This window comes from Myotis daubentonii, chromosome 16 (assembly GCF_963259705.1).
Source record: "Myotis daubentonii chromosome 16, mMyoDau2.1, whole genome shotgun sequence".
Lineage (NCBI taxonomy): Eukaryota > Metazoa > Chordata > Mammalia > Chiroptera > Vespertilionidae > Myotis > Myotis daubentonii.
Window position 1 is genome coordinate 32,360,265 of NC_081855.1, and position 23,105 is coordinate 32,383,369.

At 50.2% G+C, this 23,105-nt stretch overlaps 1 protein-coding gene across 11 annotated transcripts in view; it reads left to right on the top strand.

Annotated features, from left to right (window-relative positions):
- MSI2 (musashi RNA binding protein 2) overlaps positions 1–23,105 on the top strand; it is a 348,681-nt gene that overhangs the window by 208,080 nt on the left and 117,496 nt on the right. For all 11 annotated transcript variants that reach the window (XR_009449177.1, XR_009449178.1, XR_009449179.1 and 8 more), the window contains exon 7: positions 18,162–18,210. Coding sequence is in view for 8 of the 11 variants with exons in the window: in XM_059669570.1 (XP_059525553.1) it covers positions 18,162–18,210 (49 nt within the window). In the remaining 3 variants the exon portion in view is untranslated. The remainder of the gene's footprint in view (positions 1–18,161; positions 18,211–23,105) is intronic.

Consider the following 23,105-nt stretch of genomic DNA (forward strand, 5'->3'; position numbering starts at 1 on the left):
TGTGTCTTTATTGAAGAGTTAGTGTGTAAGTCGAGGGAGGGGACAAGGTGAAAGCAAATCAGGAAATAAAAGCAGTTTCTCTGGAACTCTGTGGCTATAGCTTTCTCTGGAACCAAAGAGAAACTCAGTGAGTTTTCCTTTGCAGGTGAAGCACAGTTTTATTCTGCAGCCGAGACTTTTCTCAGTAACACAGCCTTCCTTTAACCCTCCCCTTTCAGGCTTCCTCCCCGTCCTGCCCGGCCCCCTCCCTTCCTCCAGACTCTCTTTAAAATAGACTTTCATGCACGAGGAAGCATCATAATGTAATACTCGTCTTATCTTCGCACGTCCCCAGCAGGCATTGACAAAAGGACAGTGAGCGAGCCTCAGATATCTCCGCGGCGACGGAAGGTTGGACGTGTGCTTTTGAGACATCTCACCTGGGTCTGTCCGGAGCAAGAACCTGCTGGGGCAATTAGCCGCGTCCAGAGCTCTGGCACTCAAGCGCCTTCCCTTTGAAAGGCGTTTCGCAGGTGCTGCATCTGTGTCCCTGTGATGACTAGCGCAGGCAGAGTGTCCCGAGGACTTGGGGAAAACCTGTGGGGTCATTATGGCTCATTTGGGAGATGAGAGGAATCTGTGATTTTCTGTGGTGAATTTGCATGCACAGAGATGCGATAAAGATGCTTACGGCCCCTTTTGTTTCCCAGCTGCCTCAGGAGTGGACCAGCCTCGCTTCTCTCCTTGGCTGTGGGTGCGCTCTTTGTGGTTTGTGCCTAACGGCGTGGTCCCTAGGAGTTCAAGTGGTCACTGCATTGTCCCCGAGGACCAGTCAGTCTGCAAGAAGAGGTCTCCTGGCCCGGGGTGTGGATGGAGGGCTCTGCCGTGCTTTCCCCAGCTGTCGGCACATCTGGAGGAGTTCAGCCTGTCTGATTAGAGTTGAGCAAGACTGGAGCTTGTTTTTCATGCCCGTTGATGGAAAACCTTCCCTTACCCTTCATGTATAGGTTCAGGGACACAAGGGTCAGCCTTGGGGGCTGGGCAAGGGAAGGCATATTTCTGACAGCTAAGAAACGCATGGAGTGGTGTGTGCCGGGCGAGGGGCGATCTGCGCAGTGATTTTCAAGCAAGCGTGGGCCCAGCTCAGACTCAGCAACCTCCTGAGGATGCTAATGTGGCACATTGAGATTGTGAATATTTTCCTGCAGTCGAATCCATAATTCATTTGGTATTAGGCTATGCAAAATCCTTTCTTACTTCTCTTCTTTTTATCTCACTCCCAAGCTTCTTTTATGATGAATCAGTCTTAGTCTCTCTGTCTGTCTGTATTTCTCTCTGTCGGTGTCTGTCTCCCTCTGTCTTTCTCTGTCTCTCTTCCTCCCCCCGCCTTTTCCCCTCCCCCGTGCCCGCCCCACAATGACTAGGAGCATTAAGAACAGAGCTTTTTCCTACAAATGCAATGTGTCCTCTTCAAAGTGGGAGTCTGTGTACTTATTCCAAAGATCTCGCCTTTGCTCTGAGTGTTTTCAAAGCTTTCCCTGTGAACTCATAGTCAAACTCTGTGGCATTTTCTTCTGAATATCCTCACTGGTGATAAATCTTTGGCCTTTGAAAGTGGATGTGATTTTTGGAAACCATCACTGGACTTAGTTCCAAGTGACTTGTGGCCAAGATTGATTATGCTGTTTTTGGACCAGAATGCAGCAGGACTATAAAATAATAAGACTAGTTGTCTTGCATGACTTGGGAACTGACTAGAAGGGAATCCCGTCCTCCCTACCCCACCCCCCATTCTAATAAAAACACATCTGAAGTCTTAGTCGGTAACGACAGGGCCTTTCACGTAAGTTCTTGGAAGGGGACAGTGACCGTTTGGTGTCCATCCTGATGTGCACGATTGTCAAGCAATAAGACAGAGGTTGTATTTTATTTAATCCTTGCTGTGCATTAGGCATCAAACAAGCCAGCAGACGCAAGATAAGGGCCAGGGTCATTTATGAGTTAGTGATGATCTAGCTCTGGGCACATGGATAGCAGAAATTGACCTTTTAGGTCCTGCTGCAGGTTAGCAGTGACTATATTTGGGAGCACCTGAAGACTCCTGCATCCTCACACCCTACCCCCCCCCCACCCCACCCCCGTGGGTAGCTATCACTGGCAGCTCTCCAAAGGCCTCCTAGTGGGTTGGGCACACAGCTCTGCATTGATCGGGAGTCCTCCACCACCCGCACACATTGATTGGGCCACACTCTACTGGCACTGACCTGTCACCTGCTGCCCCCGCCTGTATGGACCCCCCAGACACCCTGCCCCCAGGGTACACAGAAGTGGAGATATTTGCACAGACAGCCTATCCTTCCTCATCCTGCCCCAGGAAAATCAACCCATTTGCTTCATGAATGACTAATAAAGTGGGAACTCTCATTTTGAAGTGATGAATGGAAAATCCCTCTGAGGGTAAAGTTCAGGGTCCTCAATAGGGATGGAAAGGTTTGCCACCATGGGAAACAAGAGTGCCACTCACGCAGATAGGCTAACGAGCCCGGCAGCACCAGTGAGGGGTGGCTAGGACCCAGGAGACCAGGGCACTGCTGCTGTCCTGTGAGAAAGGCTGCACCTGGCCGGCTGGGCGCTGAAGGAGCTGTGTTCTGGAGACGGAGCAGTCAGTGGTCCCCCGATACTTCAGGCACCCACCTGGCCCCATACTAGTTATTACAGTGTTATTGGCAGTGTTTCCTCTGTTGTACTTTACATCTCTGTGCCTATTCTATAACTACCGATTCGGATTCTTCGTTCCTTCGCCCAGCCCTACAGCCCCCTTCCCTCTGCCAGCTGTCTATCTGTTCTCAGTATCCATGACTCTGTTTTTATTGTTTGTTTTGTTCTTTAGATACCACATATAAATAAAAGCATGAGGTATTTGTCTTTCTCTGTCTGCCTTATTTCACTTAGCGTAACACCCTCTGGGTCTAGCCATGCTGTCTTACTTCTTTTTTATGGCTGAGTAGTTTTCCATTGCGTAAATGTACCACAGCTTTCTTACCCACTCAATCTGTTGACGAGCTGCTTGTGTTGCTTCCACATCTTGGCCCTGCAGTTCCTTTCTGAAAAGTCAGACCACACGGTTAGGATGGAGGCCCGGCCCTCAGTGATGGCAGCCCTGCTCCCCTGGCTTAGGTATCACCGCAGACCTGTTGCTCTAGGTCTGGGGTGATATCCATGACAAACCATCTATTTCCTTTGGCCAAATTAGTGTTATTTTTGCTGTGAGTTTTCAGAGCCCCAGGGGGCATGAATGATGAAAGACTCCAGAATGTCTGTGTGCGCGCTGCAGGGGCTGCACCTCTCGGAGCATTTGTCACATGCCGTGAGGTGGTCATGTCTGTCCCCCTGGGCTTCGTGAGTTGCAGGTAAAGCAACAGTTTTAGACATCTAAAGGTTCGTTAATCAGACCTTCCTCATTTTAGAATCTTTGTCCCTCATATGACAGACATTTAGTAAATATGGGTGGTTTGAATGATTTTTTAAAATGAATGAATGACAGAGTTTTGCCTGTGACAGAATTCTTTCTAAGCCAGGGCCTCCCCGTTTGCCAGAGGAAAGGAGATATCCAGCCCCGTTGGTAGGGCAGTAACTGGCCTAGGATGGAACATTAGGCCCTGACTCTCCTGCTGCCAGCTGGTACCTGACTAACGCAGCCTCTTCAGGTATAGACTGAATCCTTCTGTGTAGGATGGCCCTGGAGGACCGTCCCTAGCATTGGGCTTCAGATTCAGGTCCAGGGGGCGAGAGGCTCAGTGAGTTTATTTCCTCATCACAGAACTCAGGAGCAAAAGGGTAGTGAACACTTGGTTGCAAGCAGCAGGAGCCACCTCCTCCAGCACAAGCCTGTCTATCTGTCCTTCTCGCTGGTTTTCCATGCATGTGTGATGTTAGGGAAGGTGGCCAGCTCAAGCATCTCCTTTCATCCTGGTACTGCTTGCTCAGGTCAAGCCGGCCTCTCCCCCAGCTTTAATTTCACTTGGCGTCATCATGCTAACAGTGGAAATAGGCAGAGCCTCGGGCACAATGCACAACGTTAGGCATTTCTCCTGACCAGCTCACGGAGGTGATGATAATCATGGATGACAGCCATTTAGCTCTCCGTGTGCCAGAATGCTGCACATGAATTAACTTTTGAATGCGTATAACAGCACTATGAAATCGGTAACAACTTAGAGGCGAAGTAATGGAGGCACAGAAAGGCTGTGTAACCTGCCTAAGGTTGCACAGCAAGTGAGTGGTAGAGCCAGAGTCTGTGCCCAGGGAGTCTGTCTCCAGCGCTTTCCTGCTCTTTAATACCGCTGAGCTGTTTCATCAGCAGAGCTGGGATCCCTGTCCCGGTGCCCGGTAAACACTGAGTGTGGACACATGTGTTGTTGGCAGGAGGATAGTGTCCACAAGCAGATGGGATTCTAAACGGCGTCCAGCATGGCCCTGAGGAGGGGCAGGGGAGGATTAAAGAAGACAGACAAGAGAATACAGCTGGGACCAGGTGGATCACTGCCTGGATGAGGAAACAGTGACCCAGCCTGTAAGCTGAAGCTTTGTTTTATAGTCAGATCACATAAAGCAAAACAGGGGGAGTGGTCAACATGTTTACAATGTTCTTGTGAGTTTCAAATCTATTTGTCACTCAAGCCTTGTTTTGGCAGCACTTGCTGCACCTTTAGCTACCTAGGAACAAGGGAGGACTATAAGGGCAAGCTTAATTGTGCTGGGAGGGCTCTGCCCTCCAAGCTGGGTCTTGTATGTGGCTCTGCCACAGGTCAGTCCGAGGCTTGACCCTATAGCCACTCCCTACAGGATTCTGCAAAAGAGTACTGCACACAGGCCCACTCTCACACGTACCATTCAACTTCTGATTGCTGGTGGTGGCAGTGAGGGGCCAGGGAGGTCCAGGGGAGGGGGATCCTCCTTACTCCAGTATCTCAAAGGGGCCTGGTCTCCTGGGCTCCCCAGCCTCTGGCCAACTCCTTGTGGTTCACCGCTGATGGCCAAGGTCAGGTACCTGTGTGCCACATAGCACCTGAGGTCTGCCGGGGCATCATGGCCCTAGAAATGTCCTTCTCTCAGAAATCCCAGCCCTGGAGCTAAAGAGGAAAAAACATAACCGATCTGTGCAGGTGAGGAACAGTTTAATTAAAAACAAAAAGAAACGAAAGTGAATTAGCCCAAAATCTTCATGGGCACCATCACTGGCAGAGGAGGACCCGCGAGAGGAGGAGAGTGAGGTCCCCTCTTATTTAAGTTCTGTTGTCATGGAACCCTTAGGCTTGATATAGGGTAAGGACTTCTCGCAGCCTGGTGTGTGGCGAGCGTTTGTCTTTGTTAATTTGTGTGGGGAAGGGTAGTAATGAATCTACGGAAAAGGGCTGCTGGCTTCTGCGCTGTTTCACAGGGTATTTAAAGTAACAACACCTGACAGTTTACCAGCAGCTAAGAAGTTTTTCTGCTTCAGAAAGCAAAATATTTTAGGAGTTGTGCAACTTGTATAAATGATTTCTAAAAATTAGGGTGCAGCAAATAATGCACTTTTCAGCAAAGAACTGAAGACTTCATCAAATCATAAAGTTATTGAGTGGTGGGAAGGCAGGGGTGGGCCCATGGGGTGCAACGCAGGTGTGCTGTGTAGCCCGTCATCCTTGTTTAATTTCCTTTCTCCCTGGCCCCAATTTGAATTGCCAAAATATGTTAGATTGCAGTGCATTATTTCATTCGCCTGCTTTGTAATTCCTCTTTACCACAAACAGATGAGAAACATAGCACTAAAGCAAATTGACAGCTCTTGAAATGAGAAAGATCTTTATCCTTCAGAGTGTTGATGTAGAAATAAGTGAAAGAAAAACATGCTTGTTGGGTCTTGAAGCAGCTTGGAATGGTACCTTTATTTTTAAGGGTAGACGAGGGTCTTTCTCTCTCCCTTCTTTCTTCCCCTTTAGAGAGTTGTGTAGCTTGGGGATTACATAGAAGGGTTGGTTTTCCTGTCAATACTCATTTATAGAGATCTGAGCCATTACCTGGACATTAGGAGCAGGTGAGATGGTTTCCATCCTGGGGGTCAACAGAAGGAACGTGGGGTGTTCAGGTTGACTTCAATACTTCAAAAAAGCCCTGGCCAGTTTGCTCTGTGGTTAGAGTGTCAGCCTGAGGACTGAAGGGTCATGGGTTTGATAACCGGTCAAGGGCATGTACCTGGATTACAGGTTTCGCAGTCCCAGGAAGGGTGCATGCGGGAAGCAACCAGTCCATGTGTCTCTCTCATGTCGATGTTTCTCTCTCTCTTCCCTTCCTCCCTCTCTTCCCCCTCTCTCCAGAAATCAATGGAAAAAATATCCTCAGGTGAGGATTAAAAAAAAAAAAAGTCTTAAAAAAAATCGATTAGCCATCATGGTTACCCTACCCCAAACAGCATGAGAGACAACTAAAATGTCCAGGTATGCTTGCTTTAGACAGCCCTAGTCACCCCGTGCTGGCAGGAGCCCCAATTTTACAATTATGAAAAGTCTTGACAAGTACATTTCCATGCTTCAGAAGCAGTAATAAGTAAAGTGTGTTTAATGTATGAAGTATCTCGAAGCATAAGACCCCTGTTTCAAAAATTAAAACAAAAGAGGGGGGCCTTGGCGGCTTAAAAAAGAAAGTTGGAAATCACTGGATTTGATGTCTTTTGTATCTGAAATTTTTTTCTTTATCCTGCAAAATCTTTCTGAAAATCAATAAACACTTACTGTGCACTCATTTATGTATTAGTGACTCCAGTGGGTGCTGCAGGTTTGCAGAGCTATCAAATTTTCTGAGGACCAGGGAAGACAATGAGACGGGTGGGGAACTGCCAACACAGACAGATACTCGTGTGATGATAAAATAGTATTTCAGAGCGTGATATGCCCGTGCCAGGTATGAGACACAAGTAAAGGATGTGTCTTTCCTCTGTAGAAAGACGCTTATTTATGTGCACTGTATCCAAATCAAGAGAAATTAAGGCAGAATTATTGGCATTATAAACTGATTGCTACTGGGTTTGTTGAAATAATGAGCCCCCTTGTGGTTTTTAAAAATTTGTTATTACAAATTTTTATTTTTCAATAGTGTCGGACTCACCAAAAGTTGTAAAAATAGCACAAAGAACTCTTGCGTACCCTTCACCCAGTTTCCTATGGTGTCTCCCATAATCTTAGCACACTCTGAGAACCAGGGAATCGGTGCTGGTAGGCCATAACCTCTAACAGGCACTCGTGTGTGATCGTGCACGCTTGCATGTGCACGGTTTTCTGAAATCGTGTTGCTTGTGTAGTCTCTAGTGACCATCGCCACAGTCAGGACAAGAACCATTCCGTCCCTGAAAAGAAACTCCTTATGCAATGGCCACCTCCCTCCCCCGCCGTCCCTGGCAACCACTAATCTGTTCTCCATCCCTATAATTTTGTCATTTCGAGAATGTTTTAGAAATGGAATCATACAGTATAGAAGAGCCTTTGAGACTGACGTTCTTCCGTCAGCGTAATTCCCTCGGGATGCATTCAGGTTGTGTGCCGGCAGCAGTTTGTTTCTTTCTGTTGCGAGGAGAGTTCCACTCTAGGGTGTCCTTCCTTTCCCCATCCTCTGTGAAGTCTGGGTGATTGGCATCCACCTCATTACAGCACAGTACCTACAGCAAAGTACCACGCCTGTGTGTGCTGTGTACTGGCCATAGCAAGTGCCTTCCTGTATGTAATTTCTCTTAAGGTTGAGGGGAACGTTAATTGTGATCATCACACCTTTTACACGCAGACTTCACCGCTCTGGAAAGCCTTGCCCAAGATGGTGTGTGGGTGGGATATGAGCCCACTCGGGCCTTACCTGGAGCCATGGAATCTCGGAGAGGCAGTTTGCTCCTCTGCAGAACAAGTGAGCTGGACTTACAGCTTTTTGGTTCTTTCCAGCTCAGATATTTGATGATCTCTCTGAACGCGAAGTAACTTTGCCAGGTGACCGAATCTGTAGCCTGTTGCTGCACTTGAACTTCATTCTCAGCAGCGTTTTGGAAGATGCTTTGGGAATTTAAAAGTAACAAAGCAGGATTCCTTGAAAATAGTTGGTGGTTCAGACCTTCCTTCATTCTGCTGTTATTTGATAAGGTCTTTGGGTCAGGACATGAACTAGAGCACCTGGGGGGCCCTGGGGGTGACGTTAGGGACCAGGGGGCCGAGGAGATTGGCTCTCGCTCTCAGGCTGCCTTACAGGGAAGGAGCAGGTGTTTCTTCAGATGCCATTGAGCCCCGTTAAGAAGCTCCGGGGCGGGTGGTGCTTGGTGCTCTGATTCAGGTGCCTGACACCACGCAGTTCACAGGATCCTGCCGTGTGCCAAAATGGGGCTTCAGATCCGAGGATGCTACTATTTCAGGCCTCTCAGTGCTACTTCTGCTGAAGTCAGGCCTGAGCAGCTGGATCAAGGAGGTGGGGTGGAGACACTGAGTTTTTGAAGCTCCAGAAAGAGTTCAGAAGAGCCCCTGGAGAAGGGATTCCTACACTGAGAGTCACTTCTAATCCTGAGTCTGAGTTTCTGAGACTAATGGAACCTCCTCTTCCAGTTCCCAGCATTCATTCCAACACTGGGCTGAATTCCTCAGCATCACAGGCTGGTGGGGAGGGAAGGGCCTGGGGTTCTGGAGGTCCCTGTGACCTCTTCACATCACCTCCTTCCTCCCCAGGTGCAGTCAGGAGAGAGGCAGGGCTCTGGAACCTGCTGGACCAGTCTACTTCCATCCCAGTGGCGGGAGACAGTGTGGGGTAGGGAGCCTCCCTGGCACAAGGGTGTCAGAAAGTCCAAGGGTCATTCTGAACCTGAATTGTTTTCATCTGTGCTCTGCAACCAACTCTGTGTTGGACAGTCTTAAGCAATACTGGCTTGATGAATAAATATGTCACCTTGGCAAAGCTCACTCTCTCACTCATTCTCCATCCTCACTGGCCTTTCTGGTAAAGGGGCCCAGGTGGAGGTTCACCCACAGGGCCGTGCACCCACCAGCTTCCTTCCTCAAGGCCCTGGGCTTTCCAAGGTGCAGAGAAGCCCTCTGTCCCATCGACACGTCATGCCCCCGATCCGCCCCATTCTCCAGGCAGGAAGTAGATGCAAATGGCCCAAGGGATTGAAATCAGGGTTGGAACCTAGACTTTCCAAGCCTCCAAACCCTCTCCCCTCCCCAGGCTTACGGCTGCAGCTACGCTTGTCACCATTCGAGATTGCATTGGCCACAGGAGATGCGGATGATTTTTCCATTTGGTCCTGATGTTTATTTCATGCCCATCAATATCAGCCTGTATTAGGACAGATGAGGTGGTTATTTACAGGCTGTGCATTTTCACACTTGGTAATTATAAACCCTCCCCCTGTTCGGTCAGAGTCGTAGAGATCTATTTTGGCAATTAGCAGTTTAGTATTTGTTTAATGGGAATGCAAGAGAGTGTTACGGCACATCAGCGCTCCACTAATGATTCGCCTGTCTCCTCTGGAGCTGGCAGGTTTGGGCCTTTTTCATGGTAGGTAAGGCCTGATGGAGAGAGGCTGGAGGGGGAAGAAAGGAGCATTCGGCAGCCTGTGCACACACTTGCATACATGCACGCATGCACGCACGCACGCACGCATGTGCTCACAACCAGTGCCATAAACAGGCCATGGGTTTCCAGAGCCTAGCAGCCGCCACTCGAAGGCGCCTCACACAAGAGGCCATTAGGCCAGATGCCATTTCCGTGTGACAGCTGTCAAGCCTGCTGGAACCAACTGCTTCTCCTCCATCAGTTCGTGCCCAGGCCTCTCTCTCTCGGGGTCCCGGGCTTTGCCAGCTCAGACAGAAGGGAGCCCCTACCCCCCGCCATACATTGCCCAGGCAGACTCTCGCTTCCCTTGCTCAGTTTTGAGGTGGGTCCTCCTGGGACTGCTCCCCCAAGGATGTGCTGGTTCTGCTAGTGGCTGTCCCTTTCTAAAAGGAAACATCCCCCTGTTTTTCTTTTCACTTCGCCTTTCTGATCATTCCCACTTCTGAGTCTATCATTCTCTCCTTTGTTATCCCATCACCTCTCTTAACTTTTTGGTAGGGTTCTAAGGCAGTGTTTGTTGATTGATTCATTGAGGAGACAATGACACTGTAACCAAACAAAAAACAACAACAGAGGTTCAGCTGCCTGACACAGCAAAAGCGAAAGCAGGTGCTGATGCAAAAGGAAAGAGGCTTTCTTTATTCAGGAGCCACACGACCTGGAAGAACGGCAGATTCCTGTCTCAAAGACCACTCTCTCTTCCTGCTCCATCCCACCATTCTAACAGGGATACGGAGGGGAGGGCTTTTATTTCTATCCAATTGTCTTTGTAGCTTTTGGCACACTCAGTGCAAGACCCTCCTCTTGAGCCATCTTGGTCAGTGGGAGAGACTCCCCCAAGCTCCAACCGACTATCTACAGCAAGCATGTCAAACTCACCGCCGGCGGCTGCATGCCTCGTTTCCTTGAATGAGGCATGTGGCCTGCTGGCCAAGAGTTTCACATACTTGATCTAGAGCAGTGGTTCTCAACCTGTGGGTCGAGACCCCGTTGGGGGTCGAACGACCCTTTCACAGGGGTCGCCTAAGACCATCGGAAAACACATATATAATTATATATTGTTTTTGTGATTAATCACTATGCTTTAATTATGTTTAATTTGTAACAATGAAATTGGGGGTCACCACAACATGAGGAACTGTATTAAAGGGTTGCGGCACTAGGAAGGTTGAGAACCACTGATCTAGAGTAATAGTACTATGCTAAGCCCTCGGGATTCAAAAAAGTAGAAGACAGTTAAGGGAGACCAGTAGAAAGACAGAGGGGCTTATCTGGCTTTAAATCTCGACTCCACCAGGTACTGCATGTGTGATCCTAGGCAAGTCAACTGCAGTGAGCCACAATTTTCTCACCTACACAGAGTGGGGCAAAAGTAGGTTTGCAGTTGGAATGGAAAATTATGCAATAATTAATGACGATACAAGAATAAACTCTGTGTTTCATGTACTCCCAGCTATAAACCTACTTTTGCCCCACCCTGTACAAGGGTGTGATAATATCTACCTCGGAGCTATTGTGATAATTAAATGAGCTTTTTGCAAATTGCCTGTTAAGCTCCAGTGAGTGGTGGCTGTTATAATCATTTCAGGGGCACGAGCATTTCATAACTTAGAGTCTGATATCTGCTTGTGGACTCAGAACTCTGAGCAGGAGGCTTTGCCTCCTGAATCAACAGGATAACGTTTAGAGACCCCAACCTCTCCACTCCCATGGACAGGTGTCCACTTGTCAACTCTTAACTGCTGTCTGGTGAACACAGGTGTTTATGTGTTTAAGTTAAAAAGTAAATAGGGAGCCCTGGCCGGTTTGGCTCAGTGGATAGAGTGTCGGCTTGCGGACTCAAGGATCCCGGGTTCGATTCCGGTCAGGGGCATGTACCTTGGTTGCGGGCACATCCCCAGTGGGGAGTGTGCAGGAGGCAGCTGATCGAAATTTCTCTCTCATTGATGTTTCTAACTCTCTGTTCCTCTCCCTTCCTCTCTAATAAAATCAATAAAATATATATATATTTTTTAAAGAGTAAATAGGGAAAAGGAATGACCCCACAAGAATTTTTTTTTAAGTGAAAGTAGAAAAAAATAGGATTAGTAAAGAAGAGTCTTGCCAATGGGGATTTTCTGGCCTTCTGTGAAGAGTTTAGGAAAATGTACTTAGCACTCCAAACTAAAGAATGGTAATATTTGTTATATGTATTTTACTACAATAAAAGGGGAGCTTAGGAAAAGAAACTGAGTAGACGGTTTCTCTTGTTATTCAATTAAAGCCATGGGCATGAGTTAAAATAAGATGCACTTTCAGGTAGATGCAAACTAGAAATTTCTGAATAAAGCAAGGAAGTGCCTAACCCAGTGGTTTTCAACCTTGGCTGCACATTAGAATCACCTGGGAATCTTTTTAAAATCCTGATTTCTGGGCCTCATCCTCCGGAAATTCTGTTTCTTTGTTACTAATGTTGTGGCCCCACCCCATAACAAAGAAACAGAATTTCCGGAGGACAAGGCCCAGGAATCAGGATTTTAAAAAGATTCCCAGGTGACTCTAATATGCAGCCAAGGTCGAGAACCACTGCCCTAACCGGTAAGCTTTGAGGGTGGCTCCGTGCTGCAGCCTCCCGGCGGGAGATGCACGGAGATGGGGGTGGCTGAGAGGCTCGCATGCCTGCAGCAAGGAGGTGACAAGCACCTGAGATGGGGCAGGCAGGCAAGGGCTGGCCAGGTGAGATTTGGACTCAGGAGACCAGCCCTGAGTCCTGGGCCCAGGCCCCTGTCAGCTCCAGTGAGGAGACTGAGGCTCAGAGAACAAGAACCTGGGGTTGTGAGGACCAAAACGGTAATAATATATGTGAAAGTATTGGTGGTGGTGAGAGGACAGCAACGAGTCTGCTATGTCTTCTTAAAGTCCTGTATCCAGTTTCTGAGCTTCTTTCGGAACAGAACTTTGATTCTCTTACCCTAAGACCAAGACGAGGTGCGGCGAGTCCCCTGAACGCAGCATGTGGTAAAGAGCCTGGCTGTTCCTGACTTCTGGCAGGGGAGGAAAAGCCCATCTGTAGGCAGCCGAAGGCCACGTAATACCCTTCTATTCAGGGCCCGTCTTCACATGTATGCGCTGTGATTAAGGCTCAACTCAGCTGTATTCACCCATTGAGAGCAGGGGTTCTCAGCCTGGGCTGCACCCTGGAATCACGAGGGAGCTTTAACCGCTCCCCTGCTGGGCTCCCCACCCCAGAGTGCTGTTCAGCAGGTGGGGTGGAGCCTCGCCAGCAGGGCTATTAAAAGTTCTGCAGGTGATCCTGGTGAGCAGTCCAGGTTGACAACCACTTATCTGGACTTCAGTGAGCTGATGGGAGTTCCCCGTCGGCTTCCTGTTCTCCTCCATTCTTCCCATTGGACGGCGATTACAGAGACCAGCCTCAGGCTTTGGTGGCTGGAGCTTATTGACTAGTCCCATTTCTGTAAACTAGACCTCATTTCCGGACTTCGGGGTGCTTTGTTTCTGCAGACTGGTTGGGGAGACGTGGAGAACAGCGCCATCCTAGCCTGAGACAGCCCGGAGCTCAGGCTGCCTCTGTGTCCAGCACAAACGCCGGCCTCCTATACACAAGTCTCCACTCCTGCGAGTTTAGTGCCTTGAGTTTATGGAGCATAATGCGGCCTGTGAAGTCCCACGCTATAGTATTGTGGTATTACATTTACAGGCATTTATTTAAACTAACACTTGAAGCGTTTGAGTGGGAGCAGGAAGCGAAATTCAAGGGCATTTGTTCTGGGGGAGTTTGAAGAGCTGCATTTCTTTTTTCTTTATTTTTTTCTTCCTTCTCCCTCTTCGTGTCTGGCCAGATAATTTAAGGATCATTTGAAGTGCCATTTCCTGCTGGGTTCTTGATATGCATGGTGTGTGGGTGTTCTGTATTTATATCCCAAGAGGAGTAGGAAATTTCTCAGGGTGTGCTGGCCACAGCAAAGCTCTGGGACATCCTCACAGAGCGGAGAGTTTGCAGAGGAATGGTGGTGAATTCCATGCTCCCAGCTGTCCCAGCCGGTTCTGCGGTCCGTGTTAGCATTGCAGGTAGAGAGTCTGTGCGAATGGATCTTAGGTGACCACCTCATACAATTCCCTCCGTTCACAGATGAGAAACGGAAAGACAGAGATGGGAGGTGACTTGTCCTCAGTGAGATCCCTGGAGATGGCAGTAGATCCTGGGTCCTGCCCATGGCTCTGTGCAACCCCGCCCGGCACGCTCCGCTGCCTCCTGGCACCTGCTGAGTTATTACCAGCAACTCTCCCATTTAGCCGCGTCCTAGGAACAAGTTTTCTTTGTCCCCGAATCAACGTCATTCACTTACTATGTCGTTGGGGAGCCAAAACCGCAGGCAGGAGAAGCAACAGTCTGGGGGTACATTCTAGGGCCCCAGCCTTTGGCCATCCAACTTGACAAACAGAAGTTTTGATCTCTCCTTTCGGGAGCTTCTTTGCTTTGTGACTTGAAAGGTTTCCTCTTCAGTTAGCACAGGAGCTGGCTACAGTCTCACCTCTGGATGCGGTCAGCACCATCTGGCTGCTTCTAAAATCACCCAGCAAGGATGTCTGGCTCACAATAAATCTTTTGACTCATTATAGAGAGGGTTTGCTCATTCATTAAATGAATTAGGATTAGAGAGGCATCACCCACTGACTTGAGTGCTAATTATTGCTGATTTTCATGGTGCTCATTTAGTGAGGAGCATGTTGCCAATTTCTCTTTGGTGCTCCTGGGATCTCAGCCTCTACCCTTGCTGCTGGGGTGAGATTTAGAAGTGGTCCCTTCACACCCTAATACCTGTATTCCACTCGCATTGTGGAACCTGATAGTTTATGACTCAGCCCACTTTCTGCAGTTTATCTCCTGCCACCCCTTTTCTTGCCTTTGTTCATTGTCTGGAATTATTGAAACTGCCTGTGTATCTTAAAAAACTTTTTTTTTTTTAGAACGGGGGCCATGTTTGAGTTACCAATTGCTGTAAGAATGCTGTGTAACAAACAGCCACAAAAACCTCCACAGCAGACAATAGCTGTTTATTTCACGTGTCTAGAGCCCACGGGGAGTGGTTCTCCTGATTGTGGCTGGGCTTGCTTGCACATTTTGGGGTTGACTAACTGTCAGCGAGGCAGGCCTCAGCTGGGGCAACTGAGGGGACTTGGCCATGCTCCACGCGTCTCTCACCCTCCAGCGGGCCAGCCTGGGCATGCCCTTCTCAGGGGGATGGTGGAGATGCAAGAGAGAACAAGCCGAAACAGGCACACCCTCTGCAGGCTGGGAATACCATTCTCTCCACCTCAGTTTATTGACCATAACAAGTCAAGTTCAGATACACGGGATAAGGAGGTCGACTCTGCTTCTTTGGGGAGAGGAGCTGCAAAATTACAGGGTAAGGGGTGTGCGGCCATGAGAGCAATCCCCCCACCAGGGACCTATATAATTTGCCTCTTCTTTGTACTTAGGCTGAAGTTCTGCAAACAGTGAGTGCCTAATAAATATCTGATGCATGAAATTAATAAGTAAAGTTACCATTAGCTAGGTTTTCTAATCAAGATTGAATTGGCTGAGTGATGCACACATTAGCTGGTGTATCTGTTCGAAGGGTCCTGGTGGAATCCGAATTTTTCCTGCATTGGTTGCCAAGAAGTCCCTCTTCTTGTCTTCTTTCCCATCGTGCTTTCCCATCATCATTCTCAGGATTGTAGACTATAAACATCCAAGAAACGGGGAACAAAGGGGTGAACAACTGCCAGACTGAAGTGCATCTCTTGCCCCCGGGAGAGAAATTTGTTTCCTGTATCGAGCGCCGAGTGTATGCAAAGAGGAGGAAGCAGCTCTGCCCAGTTTCTTTGACCTTTGCTCTTGTTTCTCATCCCTAGAGTAGCACCCACAAAGTGGTCCACGGGCCCGGCGCGGTGTGAGCACTGCCCGGGAGCTGGGTGGAAATGCAAATGCACTGAATCAGACACTCTGGGGGTCTGTGTTTTCACAAGCCCTCCAGGTAATTCTGAGGTGGATGGAGTTCAAGAAACCATGCCCCAACCCCAGGCCATCGAGCTAACATTATAGCTCCCGCTGTTGACCCTCGGATGTGAAGTGTGCATGGTGCACGCCTCGGAGAATGTGACAGAAATAAATGTTCAGGACACCCTGGTGTTCAGACCACGTTGGCTGTCCTCAGCCATCTCACATCCAAGTTACTTTCTCCTGCTTTGTCATTCGCTTAGATGCACCACCTAGAATGTCAGGGCTGCGTTTCCAACCTGCATTACGTTGTCAGAAGGCACATCTCAAGGTCAGGACAAGTTTCTTCTCTCAAAACAGACTGGGCATGTGCCAGGATGTGGAACAAATATGCTGAGGTCCAGATACCTCCCCTCCTTCTTACTTGCGATCCCGGGACCATGAGGCTGGTGGGCCCCCATCTTTAGTAAAAAGAAACCTGCAAGGCAGGGCAGGGCACTGTCAACCCAAAAGAAATCGCAGTGCTCACCTTGAGAAGGAGAGTGGTATTCCTTGAGGATGCGTTTCACAAGGGTTAAGGGTTAGTGATCTGAGGTCAGGGGGACCTGTGTTCAGCCCCACACGGCCCCGTGTTCGTCCAGCACCTGAAATGCCTGGTCTGCATGCTGAAGTGGTGGCTGCACAGCCAGCTGATCTACCTGGGTTTCCTGTGTGTGTGTGGGGGGGGGGGGGGGCGGTGGGGGCGCACAGACAGACAGACAAACGAAGATGTCAGACACACAAAGGTATCAGCTTGCAGGCTCCTGGATTGGATACCAGTTACCTTGACTGTGCCCCTCATTTCCCCGGGACGGGGGAGACACACACAAGCCACTTCTGTTTGATTCACATAGAACCGTGAGAACAGCCCGTATGTGAGGCCGTGCTTTTCATTCTATTCAGCCAGTCTTTGTGTATTCAAATTCTTCCCATTTCAGCTCTTGCTGTTCTGCCAGATTTCCATCGCATTGATGGCTTCTCTGAATTAATGTGTTTCGCAATCGCTGAAAAGTTTTCTCTCCCCCAAGCACCGGGGCTTATCCAGATTGATTTTAACCCCCTTTCTCTTTCCTCTCTAGCTATTTCTTAGATGTTTTATTTTGTAATGTGTTAATGGAATTCTTCTCTCGCCCTGACACTTTATCTATTCGGGGGTCTTTGCCAGTCCCATTGTACAGCTGGACTACAGAGGAAAGAGCTCTATTTGTTCCAACAATGGTTGCCCTAAAAAATGTACACGGCTCCTCCCCCTCACTCACCAGGCTGAGCGAACGTTGGAGGGCAGCGTCAGAAAATGCCCAGACTTAGAAAGAAAAAGAGGGAGCCAGTTACGTACTGATGAAAAGGGGGGTTGAAAATACATTATTGTAAAAATTCAAAATATTTATTTCCTAAGGGGATCTGAGTTTCAGCACCAAAATATGGCCAACATAGAAGGAAGGCTGTTTTTCTTACTGTTAGACATTTTTAGCTCAAAATAAGGACTTGGCAAACATTTAGAAAATACGGAGAAAGGTGGGAAACAGATGTCATGTTTACCTGCGCGATACCCAGCAGGCCTCCCCCAACCCACCCGCACCCCAGGCTTTGGAATTCTGATGGAGGCCCAGGGTCTGAATCTGCAGCACCATATGCTCAAGTGCGACTGCTCTGTGTACAAACAAACCAGTTGGTCTTCTGGTGGTTTTGCCTGAGTGGTGCTCGGGAGGCAGACGCTGTGTTGTGTGTGGCCTCAGCAGGCGCCCGGGAGGCTTATCGAGCCTCTGGCCCAGGAGAGGTCTGCTGAAGGCGCCCCGTCTCCAACTAGCATCTCCTACCGCCATCAGCCTGATGCCCAGAGAGAGAGGGCGGCTCCCTGCTGGAGGAGCACTCACCATGCAAGGCCATTTTCCTCCCAGTGACTGACTTCAGAAATGGGGACCAGAAGGAGAAGGCCCCAGGAGCCTGTTTGTGCAGGCTCGGTTGCTTAGCAACAAAACGGGGCCCTGACTCCAGAAGAGAGTTTTAAGTGAGGCCAGTCCCTCCGAGGTTTGTCTGGCTTGCCTACCCCCCTCTTCCATTCTTGCCCTGACTTTGCTTTTCCCCCTGTTATATTTGATAGCGTCTGGAAAAATGGATTTGATTTGTCTGGAGGCACCATTTTAAACCTGGTGTTATTGCTTTATCCAGTGTCTTCCCCCACCCCCCGTCGGAGACTATGGTCTGGGAGGAGTGAGGAATGAATAACCTATGATTTCTTTTCTCAGCCAGCTGAGCTCAGGCCCCAAGCCCATTTGTGAGCCTGTGAGCTCCTGCGAACAGTGCTCAGTCCTTTCTAACCACAAGCACACACGGAAGTCGCTCCAGGCTGCGCCTGCTGCCCAACACGTGGTTGTGCTAAGTGGAAAGACTAAAAGACAAGTGATCTTTTTTCCAAGTTTTTGTATTTCCAAATAGTGTTTAATGAGCAACTGGGACTTCTATCATGGAACCCCCCCTATAGACTATTTTGTGTGTTTTGTTAACATTCCTAACGCAGCTCTATTCTGTATTTGTTTTGCAGGTGGAGGATGCGATGCTGATGTTCGATAAGACCACCAACAGGCACAGAGGTAAGACCCCCAGTGTATGAAGGTTGCCCCTCTCACCTCAGTCCCACAGACAGAAGGTACAGTGACTATTCCAGAATGTAGCAGATGGAGTCGACCATCTGTTGAAGATCGGTATGAATGGAGGGCGACAAAGAGGCCAGAGACTAGACAGTTCAGACACCCAGTTCCTTTTGGCTCGGGTGCTGTCACTGCATTGTGCAGCCACACCCAACGTCGTTCAGACATACCTCTCATCCTGGCTTGCTCAGTCCTCGCCGAACCTCAGCACCGAGTGATCCGAGTGGAAATCATTCACAGTAATTACTCAATTGAGTTTCCAATTTGCATTGGAGGAGGTGGTTTGGAGCGCACTGTCAATCTAAAGAGCCAAAAAGAGAGAGAAGCCTTGCAGGCTGGTGCGATGTGGGAGCCGCACAGACCAGGAGGTGCCCTGTGCCCCCGGAGTGTCTGGAGCGCAGCTGCGCTTGCATTTCCTCTTGTGCTGTCACTGCCCCACCCCCGTCTCAGGAAATGGGTCTCCACCTGGGGTCTGTGAGCCCTGGGAACAACACAGAATGTTTGATGTTTGCGCTTTTCTTGGGAGAGTATCCCGAGCTTTGGACAGATTCTCAAAGGGGTCTCTGACCTCCATTTCCCTCAAAAGAACATGTTAAAATTATTGCTTTAAACAGAAAATTGGAGGGAGCTAAAAAAATCCACCCCAGAGGAAGTAGGGTCAAAGGTTATGGTTCAGCGTTCTGTTCCGGTGTCCGGGGTTCCTATTAACAGGGCAAGATTCCTATTAACAGGGCGTTAATGAGCAAAGCTTCCGAAGGGGCGGCGGCAGGAAGCAGGAAGCCGCGCTCTGGAGAGGAGCTGGAGTGAGCGAGTGTTTCCTTGCCACTTGGATTGCATTTAGATGTTTCTTGTGTTGTTTACACTCTTGCTGTCACCTGTGATTAGAAGCAGTTACCCAGCTCTGACGGTCTGTCTCCTGTTCCGAGCAGGCAGGCTGAGTGAAAGGGAGGAAGGAGTGGGAATCGTCGCTGGCAGGGGTGGGAGCAGGAGGCGGCGTCCTGCGTGCACCGGGTAGTGGGCCTCTCGTGCGTCATCTGCAGCGTCCTCAAAAGGGAGAATGGAAAATTGGGCCGAACACTGGGGTGTCAGCGGCATGTATGTTGGGAAGAACTGGGGAGGAGTCGGGGATGAGGAGGAAGGGGAGGCAAGGAGAGAAAAGAAGAGCTTACAGGTGACCATGTCTGCCTCTGTCCCCTGCATTGCTCAGGGGTGAGAGCAGGAGGGTGACAGTGATGAGCAGGCCAGTTATCCTGCAGCAGCATCCACACTGCACCTGTCCATGTGGCTTCCACGGGCATTGTCTCTTTACATCTTCACAGCGGCCGCAGGAGCGTGGCTGTAATGCTGGGAAAGTCACTTAACTTCTTCATGCCTCAGTTTGCTCATCTGCAAAACGGGGATGATACTAGTACTTCCTAAGGTATTGTTCATTGTCACCTGTGCCTCAATGTTAGCTCTTCTTATTATATTATCATCTTCTCTGTTTTGTTGAGAAAACCAAAGCTCAGAGGGGGTAACTGCCACTCCCAAGGTCAGAGCAGGCACTCAAACCGAGGACCGCCGCTTTCAGATTCCCCTCTTTCTGTGTTGTCTCCACATGGGGATGGGTTTGTTAAGAATGTTTTTGTGTGTTTATATCCAGAGCGGGCGAGGCCCCTCTGAACATGGCACTCGTCTGGGTTCAGTGCTAGGATTTGTAATCCTGGGACCTGGGAGATTCCCCAGCGGCTTCCAGGCAATGTTGTTGTCGTTCTTCTTTGAATGTCAATGAATGAAAAGGTATTTTTAATCTTCTGCTCTGGGTCAGGCCCGGGACTAGAGGAGATGATCAGTCTCTCATTTCACCCTCAGAGATGTGCAGGGAATGAGGTTTGTCCTCTGAGGAGTGCAGTGACTCTCAGTGGCCAGAAACTCGGGACATTGGGCTCCCGGGGGCCAGGAAATGTTCTCTCTTACTTCTAACTTGTGCTGTGGGCATCCCTGGGTGCAGCGATGGGGTAGTGGTCCCTCTGTGACTGGGTGAGGGAGGCGTTTCCTGTTGTGCGGTGGAGGAAGCCCCAATCCATGGCCCAAAGCAGGTCCTCCCAAGTCAGGACTTCTGGTGGCCGTGGGCGGGTAGAGGCCCTGGAGCATGCATGGTCCTGCCTCAGCCGAGCGGGCCCTGCCTGGCCTCCTTCTGCCCTGCCAGAGTTTCCAATTCCCATGGGAGATGCAAGACCCCTTACATCGCTAATGGAGCCAGAACAAGATGACAGGTGGGGTGTCTTAGTCAACAGTTATTAAGAATTTCAAGATGACAGCAGAGCATTCAACCCAAAATGGAGCCCTTCTGAGCAGGGTGGCCGTGTGTGAATGCACAGATCGCCCACCCATGAATGCATTGGTGGGGCCCAGCCTGATGCTGCTGGGGCGGGAGAGGAGAGGCAGGAGGGAGGTGCGCCCAGAAGTTTCACCAGGAAGGCCCTGACACGCTGCGGAAGCCTGCTCCCCAGTTCCTCTGGGTGGGTGGGAGCTTGGCCCCTACACTTTTCCCAGCCCCTCAATAGCTGAGGAGGAGTTTCTCCTTGAACTGGGGGCTGAAGCTGGGGCGATACTTCAGTGATTCGGAGCAGTTAGGGGAGGAAAGAAACAAATTATGTGTATGGATCCGGGGGGGGGGTTGGGGAGGGAGGCAGGTGGCCGCCAACCCTGGCCTGATGGAATGTGCACTTGGAATCAGGTGATAAGCACAAGAAAATAAAATCCTCTGCAGCCACCTTGCCCAACCTTCCCTTCACCTCCTCAGCTTCCTGGTTGCCATGATCTTATCAAGAGGAAAATGCTGCAGCAGCAGAAGCCGAGGACACCTCCCAGACGGGTGCTGCCTCGGGCTCGCTTCTTAAAGAGCCCGGCCATGAGTCTCTCCGGTCGTCCCAGCACTGGCTCAGCCCACATCCAACTTCTAACCGGACCTGCCTGCCGGGCAGCCTGGGGCGTTGGCTCGTCCTGAAGCCCAGGCATTCTGAAAACCTGTGTCCTTGGAGCTGTGGCAGCTGCTGTCAGGGAAACGACCAGGGCCTGGGCCTGGCCTTGGTCGGGTGCAGCCGGCCACGTGCCATTATGAGACAGAGGTCAGGGCAGAATTTCCACTCCTTGCCCCACAGTGGCTCCCTCCTGCCCGCATTCCCTGCCGGTCTTTAGGGACGAGGGTGGCCCTCAGTTACATTGGCACAGCAGTTTCTTCTGTTCCCATATTACATCTGCACTTGGACCTGCTGGCACCATGGGAAAGGATTCAGGGGACAGGAGACAGTGAGCCCCCCACACCCCCCAGCATGTGTGTCCCCTGCCCTGGAACAGGAAGAAGATTGAGCAGCAGCTGACTCACACAGAGGGACCCCCTCCCAGCTCCACTGCCCCTTGATGGCAGTGGGGGACATTTCCCTAACCTCTCTGAACACCTCAGGCTCCTGCTCTGGAAACCTGGGAACTGGGTGGAGGAGCTCAGGGCCGGACAAATGCTTCCAGCTTTTAGCTTTCTATCTGAGAGACTGTCCAAGATGAATTCCTTTTTCTATTTTAATTTTCTTTACTCGGGAAGGGAGGTGAGCAGGTGTAGGTTGTTCCCCCGAGAGGAGGATTAGCGTGCAGGAGTGTCCCTGGTGAGGCAGAGAAGAGAGGCAGAGCCCACCTGGGATGCTCTGGGGAATCCTGAAGGCCACTGTCCCCAGCTGGGGTCAGAGGGCCGGGCTTTGCACCTGCATGTTCATCAGTCGTTGGATGCAGATGTGACCTTGGGCTTGTCCTGAGGAAATCCTGGAGGGGCAGACTGCCGGGGCCTTCCTCCAGCAATGGGTCCTGAAGGGGGAACTGGGTCCCCTGCCCCACACACCATGTGGTCTAGCGGTTTCTGAGTTCACCAGGCCACATGAAACAGCACTCCCTGCGCACTGAGGCACCAAGTACTCGCACAGTGCCCGCACGCACTGTGGAACCTCTGTGACAGTCACAGGTGCACCCAGCTGCCCGAGTCCCACTCTCGTCAGATGGAAGCCCAGCGTCGTGCTGAGCAGGGCTTACGCAGGGGAGCTGCTGATTTTAAGGACTTGAGCACCTTCCACGCCCATTCTTCTTAGTGGACTACAGTCTACCTCCATTTCCAGATGGAGAGACTGAGGCACATAAAGTTTTGGATTGCCCTAGGTTCCTGTAGCCGGGCAGGAGCTGAGCCTGGGAGGAGCCGGGGCCTTCCTCAGCCTCGCCCGCCACCTTATTTCCTGGCTTCCGCAGGATTCTTTGTTACAGGAGAGGGAGGGTGGTGGCTTTCAGATTTCTCGGTCATTTCCTTTGCTCTCTAGAAGTTATTGGAGGTGGTCTGGAAAATATTGGGCTGATCATCGTAGGATTTAATCATGGGGGAAGTTTGTTGCTTTATCCTTGCAAAACTCAGATAAGATTGTGAATTCGGCATTAGTATCGATCCCAGAGTGGAGCTGGTGGGGAGGGGCCAGGAGGGAAGAAGCCACAAGCTGCTGTCCTTTCTATTCCCTCTTTGGTTGGCAGAGACTGAGAGGTTGAGCCCAGAGGGAGGAAGGGCTGTGGTTCAGGTCTCTCTCCCCACGTCAGCCCTGTTTGAGAACGTGGGATGTGGAGAAGCTGGTTGCTGAAATAACATCTCACACTCACCTCCTTCGGGGGGAAGGGAGCCCCTTCCATGGGCATCATTCCAGGGGAGCCTCGGCTGTCGTTCCCCCTGGCCCCAGGGCTTGGGGACCATGAGCCCTGCACCGCTGGGTCCCTCTATGTTTGGCCCATCAGAGGAGGCCTGGGTGGTCGGGGGCCCAACGGAAAATGAGCCT